This window comes from Choloepus didactylus, chromosome 7, assembly GCF_015220235.1.
Source record: "Choloepus didactylus isolate mChoDid1 chromosome 7, mChoDid1.pri, whole genome shotgun sequence".
NCBI lineage: Eukaryota > Metazoa > Chordata > Mammalia > Pilosa > Megalonychidae > Choloepus > Choloepus didactylus.
Window position 1 is genome coordinate 108,228,155 of NC_051313.1, and position 9,590 is coordinate 108,237,744.

General features: G+C 56.5%; 2 protein-coding genes across 2 annotated transcripts; both read left to right on the plus strand.

Moving 5' to 3' along the window:
* The first annotated feature begins 172 nt into the window (after window positions 1–172).
* Window positions 173–4,924, plus strand: YIPF3 (Yip1 domain family member 3). Its single transcript, XM_037842783.1, has 9 exons — window positions 173–253; window positions 891–1,088; window positions 1,291–1,397; window positions 2,651–2,696; window positions 2,835–2,927; window positions 3,081–3,212; window positions 3,409–3,522; window positions 3,723–3,846; window positions 3,981–4,924. Exons 1-9 carry the CDS (start codon window positions 173–175, stop codon window positions 4,127–4,129), a joined length of 1,044 nt encoding a protein of 347 aa, XP_037698711.1. The 3' UTR covers window positions 4,130–4,924.
* Window positions 4,925–5,857: 933 nt separating this feature from the next.
* LRRC73 (leucine rich repeat containing 73) lies at window positions 5,858–9,207 on the plus strand. The gene is made up of 6 exons (XM_037843463.1): window positions 5,858–6,654; window positions 7,300–7,460; window positions 7,774–7,896; window positions 8,259–8,359; window positions 8,503–8,725; window positions 8,877–9,207. The coding sequence occupies exons 1-6, from the start codon at window positions 6,383–6,385 to the stop codon at window positions 8,945–8,947; spliced, it is 951 nt and encodes a 316-aa protein (XP_037699391.1). The 5' UTR covers window positions 5,858–6,382; the 3' UTR covers window positions 8,948–9,207.
* The last annotated feature ends 383 nt before the right edge of the window (window positions 9,208–9,590 follow it).

Below are 9,590 nucleotides of genomic sequence, written 5' to 3' on the forward strand. Positions count from 1 at the left end.
GCTTCCGGGAGTCTGATTTGGTCAAACATCCGGGTTTCTCCTTTTTTGCGTTCCGGCTGGTTCCATCTCTCCTTTTTACCCCTTGACATCTTCTTCCCTCAGGCCCACGTTTCGCCCCCTCCTCCGTACACGGGGCGAGCGCGGGCTTCAACGACGGGAGTCTTCAAGAGCCATGGCAACTACGGCGGCGCCGGGCGGAGGTGCCCGAAACGGGACTGGCCCGGAATGGGGAGGGTTCGAAGAAAACATCCAGGTAATGGCCCCAAGGCTCCGGCTGCCAGCAGCCCCAGAGCCAGCAGCCTCCATGTAGTGACCTGGGGCCTCTTCAGGGCCTAGAAACCCTCTCCTAACCTCTGTCCCGCCTGCGCTATTTGCAACACTTTTTCTCTCCAGTGGGTCTCAGTGGCCTTGACCGTCGGAGGGCCTAGTGCTGACCTGAAAGGTCCAAACTGATACTCCAGCCGGAGGGCTTCAGGTTTCTCTCTGAGCTCTGCCGAGGCGTTAGAAATAGCGTGCTCATGCTTTAGAGACGAGTCAGGAAGTCGGTCCGGGTCAGACACGGCGGGGGAGGGGCAGGAATCACTGGCACTGGTTGAAAACGTACTGTATGCACAGTCTTGTCCAGGGACTTGGAGGGTTTCATAGGGAAAGCAGGAGAAAGGTTTGAATGGAAGACAGCTGGTAGGCTTCCTAGGTTAGAAAAGAGAATCAAAGTTTGGGAACCAGGGATTCTGAGAGCAAATGGGGGAAGAGAGTGGCGTGATCTGTAGTGATTCCAAGCCATATCCTCAGCAATGGAAGAACAAAGCTCTAAACCTTGGGATGAGCAGCAGAGGCCTTAACAGGAGGAGTAGAAAGGCCCTGCACTCTAGGAGCCATTGTCTTCACAGGGTGGGGGCTCAGCTGTGATTGACATGGAGAACATGGATGATACCTCAGGCTCCAGCTTTGAGGATATGGGTGAGCTGCATCAGCGCCTGCGCGAGGAAGAAGTAGACGCTGATGCAGCTGCTGCTGAAGAAGAGGATGGGGAGTTCCTGGGCATGAAGGGCTTTAAGGGACAACTGAGCCGGCAAGTGGCTGATCAGGTAAGCAAGACTGGATCTCTAGCAGGTGGAAAAGTATATTTAGGCAGGCCCTGGGTTCTGGAGTCAGCATTGGTGAGGTCTACCCCAGGTTATCTGGTTAGAACCATATAGAAATACAACAGAAAATAGGCAACAGGACCTAGAGCCAGGAGTCTCACTGTACCCATCCCCCCACCCCCACCCCTCATCTTCCTTGCTTCAGATGTGGCAGGCAGGGAAGAGACAAGCCTCCAGGGCCTTCAGCTTGTATGCCAACATCGACATCCTGAGACCCTACTTTGATGTGGAGCCTGCCCAGGTGCGAAGCAGGTGAGGATCCTTCTAACAGAGCTGCCCTACTAACACCTGGTCCTTCATCCAACCTACACCCGGTGACCAAGCCATGAGGCCCCCCACTCTCATGACTCCACGACCCCTCATCATTGCACTTTGTACCCCAGCCACACCATACCTCTCACCAGCCACTCAACACAAGCCAATGATAACACATCATCTTCCTCCTCTTCTCCATCTAGCAGGCTTCTCATCTTCCTCAAAACCTAGCTCAAATGTCAATTCCTTTGTTCCCCATTCCTTACTCCCCAACTCCAGTTTGACCTCTTCTAGTGCTCCTGGAGCATTTTGCACTTTACAAGACAGCACTTCAGCACCGCATGTTTCTTATTCCTGTGTCTGTCTCCCCAGAGAAAACAAGTACTTGAGAGCAGGCTCTGTCTTGTTTATCTTTTTATTCCCAGCACCAGAGTAGTCTCTGAACCGGAATATCATCGCATAACAGCTGAATGACTATTAAAGAACTGAATTGAATTGTGGCTTGGTTCTTTGTTCATCCTTTTACTTAAGCAATGCTGATCATATTAGTTGGGCCTGATTCAGTGGTGAAGATAGATGGGAGCCTTGACCTCATGTGTAGTTACAATAAGCAGGCAATGCGCCAGGTGGGGATGCACAGGAGGAAAACCTGACCCAGGATGGGCTGGGGGATGAGCCAGGGCAGGTTTTCCAGAAGTAAAATCTAACTAAAATCCAAGGTATTATTAGCTAGCCACTTAAGAAGAGAGTGGGGAAGTGCCTTGTATTTTTATTCTTTTTGCCTGGAATTTGCACACCACTTCTAATATATTTTTCAAGAAAATGCTCAGTGGTACCTAAAAAATTGGCAAGCAGGAGGAGGTAGGACACATGCCGGCTTCCTAGGTCACCTTTCCTTTCCCAGGGATTCATCATTGCAGCCCTGAATTCTGGGTATTCTCTGCTAAGGTCTACTTGTCTCTTAAGGGGAGTAGGTCAAATAGGTAAATTGTCAGGCCCTCTCCCAAGGCCCATCTGGGCTGAGTTCTCCATATTGCCACTGCTTCAGTCAGTGCAGTATCAGAGTTGTCCTTCCTGGAAATACTTTTAGGAGCAAAGGGGTGATTTCCCCATTCCCTGTTGGTCTTTACTCCTCTCTTCTCCTCCTGCCATCCAGCATGTCCTCAGGGTAAGACTCAGGCCTTCCCCTCCAGTACCTCACAGCTCAGTGCTGCCTCTGCTCACATCTCTCCTCTCCTCTTCTCTCCCAGGCTCCTGGAGTCCATGATCCCTATCAAGATGGTCAACTTCCCCCAGGTGAATAGGAGGTGGCATGTCTGAGAACCGGGGGAGGCACCAGGGCAGAGGGTAAGGCCACCAGGCAAAGCCTGGGAAGCCATAAATAGGATAGCCATGGTACTCTCCGGCCTGAATGAGTTGCTGCTGTATTGACAGAAAATCGCAGGTGAACTCTATGGACCTCTTATGCTGGTCTTCACGCTGGTTGCCATCCTCCTCCATGGGATGAAGACATCTGAAACAATTATCGTAAGGAAAGAGGACTTTGGGGGGTGGCTGAACTAGGTTGAAAGCTGCCCAAGAACAGGATGGTGGAGGGAGGCAGGAGCAGCCCCTGAGGAAGGCCCTGGTTGAGGCTGAGATCAGAGGCCTCCCAGGGCTAAGCAGAGCCTTTATCCACAGCGGGAGGGCACCCTGATGGGCACGGCCATTGGCACCTGCTTCGGCTACTGGCTGGGCGTCTCGTCCTTCATTTATTTCCTCGCCTACCTATGCAATGCCCAGATCACCATGCTCCAGATGTTGGCACTGCTGGTAAGGAGCCAGGCATGGCAGTGGGCAAGGATAACCTTAAGAGAACAACCAGGCCTTGGTCTGCATCTGTCCTGGGTCCACAGGGCCTGGAATTGGAGAAGCCAGGCAATGCCCCCTTTATTTTCCAGGGTCCCCATGAGGGACCAGAGGCCAACCCCAGGCTGAGTGGTTTTCCTCTCCACCATCCTCCTTCCAGGGCTATGGCCTCTTTGGGCACTGCATTGTCCTGTTCATCACCTACAACATCCACCTCCATGCCCTATTTTACCTCTTCTGGCTGCTGGTGGGTGGGTTGTCCACCCTGCGCATGGTAAGCTGGGCAAGAGGTTTTCAGGGGTGGGCTGTCCTCCCAGGGAGTTAGGGAAGACAGGCTGGCACTGGGGCAGAATCCCACCAAGGGCTCTGAATGGGAGGGAAGGGTCCAAAGATGGTTCTGCCCTGGGTGGGGTATCTTCCCCCCACCCTTCACTTTGGAACTGGGCCCTCTGAGCTGTATCCCTGTGGCCCTAGGTAGCAGTACTGGTGTCACGGACTGTGGGTCCCACGCAGCGCCTGCTCCTCTGCGGCACCCTGGCTGCCCTGCACATGCTCTTCCTGCTCTATCTGCATTTTGCCTACCACAAGGTGGTAGAGGGTAAGTCACAGGAGGACCTGAACGGGAGGTAGGGGGAAGTTGGCACAAGTATGGACAGCTGCCTCAGGCAGGGCCAATGGCCTGTGGGCTGCATCCAGCCAGCTCTCACTCACCTTCCATCCCCCTTCTTTCAGGGATCCTGGACACATTGGAGGGCCCCAACATCCCGCCTATGCAGAGAGTCCCCAGAGACATCCCCGCTGCACTCCCTGTTGCTAGGCTTCCTGCCACTGTGCTCAATGCCACAGCCAAGGCTATTGCGGTGACCATGCAGTCACACTGACCCGACCTGAAGTCATCAGCTGGCCCCCTCTCCCCCATGCTGCAGTGCAGAGAAGATGAAAGGACAGTGCTAGTGACATGTGTCTCTTTGAGGTCTGCAGCTGCCACAAGCTGTAGCTACTTAAGCACCTCCTTGCCACCCATGGGGACTTCTGAAGGGCACAAGGCCAGGACTGCAGGGCTCTGCAGCCAGTGCAGAAAGTGGGTCAGCTCCTCTGAGGCCCCCTCACCACCTACCCCTTCCTTCCTCTTTATCTCTCCCACTTTGTCTTGCTAAATATAGGTTTGGTAATTAAAATATTGATGGAAGTCTGGAACTGCGTTCCAGTGGTCCTCCCTGCCACCTTGTTTCCTGTACACGCAGCTATTCTGTCACCTATAGTAGTGTCACATATTCCACCTCACCCAAGCAGGGTGAAGGTGGGACAGGCCAGAGGATAGGGAAGATGGGTTGAATGAGGAACCTGCCATTGAGGGCACGGGACACCTGCCCCTGGAGCAGTACGGAGACCTCAAGCACAAGAACCACGAGCCTGATGGAACAGTGTGCCGTGCTTAAAATTTGAGCTCCTATACTCTTGGGAAGCCAACGGATCAATGAAAATCATACAAAAACTTCCAGACTGAAGCCCCTTATATGCGTGGGTCATGATGGGATAATTTTCCTATGAGAATTCCCATTTGAAGCCAAGCTTGACTTTGCCCTGGTTATAAGGGGACCAGAGGAGCAAAACTCCATTTCAGAGTTTTCTCTGTCCTTTTCCTAATTTCTGTTAATTCTTTAATTAAAAAAAAAAAAAAAATAACAGCATAGCACCATCCACTCTGGTATCCCCTTTATTGTGCTCCACGAGTTAATTCAGGTAGTTAAGAGAAGGAATGGAGCCTTTGACCTCCCTTCACTATATATATATGTATTTCACTCTGGTAAATCTGGGTCAGGAGCAGCTTTCCTTCCTAACAAAGGGACTTCAATTTACCCGATGTTATGCAAGTGAGTCCATCACCGGTGGACAAAGTTCTATCAGCACTGCCTGCACTGTGCAGCGTGCCCCTCCTTGAAGTCCAGCCCACTTTACGCGTGTTCCTCCCACCCCAGGATGCGGATCCTTCCTCCCCCTTTATTTTGGCTCCCCAGGTCTCACCCAGACCGAGATATCCTCAGGGTATCAACAGCCCCTACGCACCTGAAGAAGGGGCGGCAACAAGACCCTGGCTCTACCTGCAGCTCACCTACCCTGGTGGTCCTTTGGGGTCCCATTGTCCCTGGCAGCTGTGGATGGCTCTACCGAGTCGTGCTCCCTAGAGCCCTCGCCGCGACGCTGCCATATTGGCAAGGAGCAAGTGGGGAAGTCCTCGCGGGTCGGAATCCCCTCGCACGCTGCGCCCAGCGTCACAGGGACGCGGGGGCGGGGCGAGGGACGGATTAAAGGGCAACGACGGAGAATGGGGGAAAAGAATCCGGTAATAGTCTCAAACCCCATCTCCAAGTGCAGTGCCACGCTTCCCCATCTCTTTATCACCCCTCCCCATTCCCTGTCCGTCCTAGGCCTCAGCCCGGCTACCATCTTTCTATCTGTTGTCTGGCCCCATAGCCAGGAGAAGAGCGTTCCCACCGCTCCAAGCATCTTGCCCAGAACCACCGCGTGTTCGCAAACCTCGTGGGCGCGCGATGCCTAGGCCGGGCTGGGGGCGGGGCGAGCGGCCGTGACGCGATCGTTGCCATGGGAACCAGCCGCCCGCCCTGGCGCTGGAACCCGAACCCGAGCTAGAGCTGAAGCTGCGGCTCGTCGCCCGCCTGCCGGCGCCGGGCTCTCCCTACGGGTGGTGCGGCCGAGCCCCCGGGGCCATAGGGGGTGCGAGGCCAGAGAGTGGAAGGAGCTCATGCCGCCGCTGAGCTGGGACCGGTCCCCCGCGTCCTAAACCGAGGCCCGGAGCCGTCACCGTTGCCGCCGCAACCGCGAGGGACTAGGACAAGCGCGGAGCAGCGCCTACGCGGACACCGGATCGCGCGCCCAGGCCCACCGCCCAGACTCGGACGGCACGGTCCGCCCCGGCCGCAGAGCCTCTGGGTCTCAGCCCGACACGCGACCTCCACGCCCCAGCACCCCCGGCCCACTCCCTCCGCGGCGCCCTTCTCCGCCTCCACCTCCGCCTCTGCCCTCGCCTCTGCCTTCGCCCCCGCTCCGTCCACGGCCGGAGCCGCGGCCCCACAAACCTCAGCCCCGGCCCCGGAGGCCCAGCCGCGGGCACAATGCTGCCCAGCTCCATCCAGATTTCCGGAGAGCCGCTGTCAGGTGCCGAGGTGCGGGACATCTGCCGCGGCCTGCGCGACAACGCCGTGCGCCTGCTCTCACTGCGCGGCTGCCGCCTCTGCGACCGCGACTTCGGCCGCATCTGCCGAGCCCTGGCCGGGGCCACGTCTCTGGCGCAGCTCAACCTTAACCTGGGCGTCGTGTCCAGCCCCAGCCGCATCAAGCAGCTGGCGGAAGCGCTGCGGACCAACCGCTCCATCCAGTCCCTCTTGTGAGTGCGCCCCCTCGCAAGGGGGCCCCGGGCACTGCACCCGTCCACGCACTCCCTCTTGGCACCTCCTGTTCCTCCACACACCTTCCCGTACCTGTCCATCTACCAACCTACCCTCTCACCCCTTTTACACACATATCCCTCTGGCTATGCCTTCACAATATCCTCCAAGCACACGCCTTGTCTCCACACTTTCCACGTGTTCCCCTCCCCTATGAGAAGGGATACCCTCCACCCCCTTTCAGGCAGTGCCCATCTAACTCCCCATCTAACCACTACGACAGCTCCTTATTTCCCAAGAAGGTGAATATTTCCACCAGGACTAGACCCCTGAACCCTACATACTGCCCAGCAGTGAATCTCAGTCCACTGCCCAGCCACCCACCCCTTCTCTGCCCTTCCCAGTGCTCTGTCCTGGATCCCAGTCCCTGCCCAGAAAAAGAAACAGAATTCCCCTTCTACCTGTATTCCCTTAGAGTCTAGAATTTTCTTTCTAGTTAGCCTCACTCACCTACCGTGACTGAGTGCCCTCCCCACCCCCATGGCTCATAGAAGGGTGGGGGCCCCATAAAAGGAGGTACCCTTTCCCCCTGCAGCTAGGTCGATGAGTACAATGACCTTCCCCCTCTCATCTCACCCCCTCAGCCTGCATGGGAGCCCCCTGACAGATGCTGGACTGGCCTTGCTGAACCCAGCCCTGGCCCTCCACCCTGCCCTCGTGGCTCTGGACCTGGGGGACTGCATGCTGGGTGATGACGCCATCAACCTCATCTGTGGCCTCCTTCCCCCCGACGGGGCTAAGTCAGGTGAGCAAGGCTCTGCTGAGGGCATGGCTGGCATAGTGTTGATTCAAAGCTAAGTGCAGAGAGAAGGTAGCAGAGCCCAGAGCTGAGGGCTCTGACAGGGTGGGTGAGAATATCTTTTAAATCCTCTCAGGAAAGGGAAGGATTGCGTATGGAGGCTCAGGAATCCAGCCTGGTATGGGACAGAGGCAGGGAGCTCTGGGGTTGGGGTGGGCGGCTCCCAGCTGCTAGGGACAGCCAGAGACACAAGATGGGGGTTGCAGGAGAGCCTGATTCCCACCCTCCACCCCTGTCTTTTCTCTGTGCTGCTTCCCAGGCTTGAAGGAACTAACGCTGAGTGCCAACCCCGGCATCACTCCTAAGGGCTGGAGCCGCCTCGCCATTGCCGTGGCTCACAGCTCCCAGGTTCGCGTCCTCAACCTGGACTACAATCCCCTGGGTGAGGCTCAAGAACACCCCCTTTCATTCCTGCCACCCCACCCCCTACTGGAGAACCTGGGACCATCAGTTGTTATGGTAACCTCTATGCTTGAGAAGGGAAGGGGAAGGGGGAGTTTCTGGAAGGTAGTGAAGGAGCCTCCCTGTGTGGAGGACCAGAAGGCCAACAGGTAGGTCTAAGTATCAGGCACCACCCTTGGCCCAATCACAACTCCCCCCTCCTGACTGCCCACCAATTGTCCGCTTTTCCTGGCCTGGGGGTGGGATCTGAGGTTGTCAGAGCAATGAGGAAGCTGGCTGGAAGAGTTAGCAGGTCTGTGTAGGCATGCAAGTGAGCATGTGCATTTGTGCTGTCTCCCCAAGGTGACCATGTGGCAGGAATGCTGGCTGTAGCTGTGGCTTCCAGTCGTACCCTGGAGGTCCTGGACTTGGAGGGTACAGGGCTCACCAACCAGTCAGCTCAGGTGAGAAGTCATGATGTTTGGGGACAGGCCACGGGATGGGGTGGAGGTTGGTCAGTGTGTCTGCAGATATACCGAAGGCAGCACAGGGTCTGAGGACCTGCCTTAACTGTGTTCATCCCTTTGCACATTCTTCTCTGCCCCAGACTCTGCTCGACATGGTAGAAAATTATCCCACGGCTTTGCGGAGCCTAGTGTTGGCTGAGAACAGCATTAGCCCGGAGCTGCAGCAGCAAATCTGTGACCTCCTCTCTGAAGGGGAGGAGGAGGAGGAGGTGGCAGCAGGGGCTGGTGACACCCAGGAGCAGGATAAAGGGCGGGAGCCTGCTGTCCACCAAAGGGGCAGCAGCTCCTGGATGTGCCCCAGCGGTAAGAGCCCAGAGGGTTGATCAGAGCCAGACCTGGAAGAGGCTTGGGACCAGGGAGAGAGGGTGTGGGAAACCTAGGCCACCCCTCACCTATTTGTGGCACCCAGTGGGGAAACAAATGGTGGCCTGAGCACTCCTCTGCCCCTCCACAGATCCCAGCTCTCAGATGGTGCTAATGACGTCAGGACTAGGGGACAGTCTTTTGGCGGAGACAGAGATGTGATCCTCCACTTGGGCTTCTGTGCATCGCTACATGTCTGTCTACAGCACCTTGTCCCAGATAGCAGGGTCAGGCCCTGGGGCTTGGGGGGGAGTGGCAGGGGTGATGCCTGGGGCTCTGGCAGTTCCTGGTATGGTGAGAAGCTCTGGAAGCTGTGACTGGGCAACCGCCTTGAGGGGCAGTTGAACCCAAGGCGTTGCCTCTGAACTTATTGGCAGCTCTGGCTGCAGCCCGCTGGCTCGGAAGAGATTTTATGAACTCCACAACCTGGCGTGTGACTGTGGTCACTGGGGCTGGCAGAAGGGGAGGAATTGGAACTACCACCAAGCACCCCTAGGGGGCAGTGCCACCCCACGCTCAAGCTCCTGGCAGTGTCCACAGGCCCCAAATCTGTCCCAGGCCTCAGGTTCTGGAGTTAACACTTGACAACATGCCCCATGGAGACCATAAGAAGTGAACAGCCCGCCTCCAGAGCTGGGCTGGACGGGACCCTGCCTTGGACGGGAGACTAGACCCCCACCAAAGTTACTAGAGGTGCACCTTCTCCCACTGCCTGATACTCGGCAGGGAAGCCCCAGGAAGGGAGGAGCAATGGGGAGTCAAGATGAGGACAAGGGTCCCCTAGAAGCACTCTAGTATAGAATAT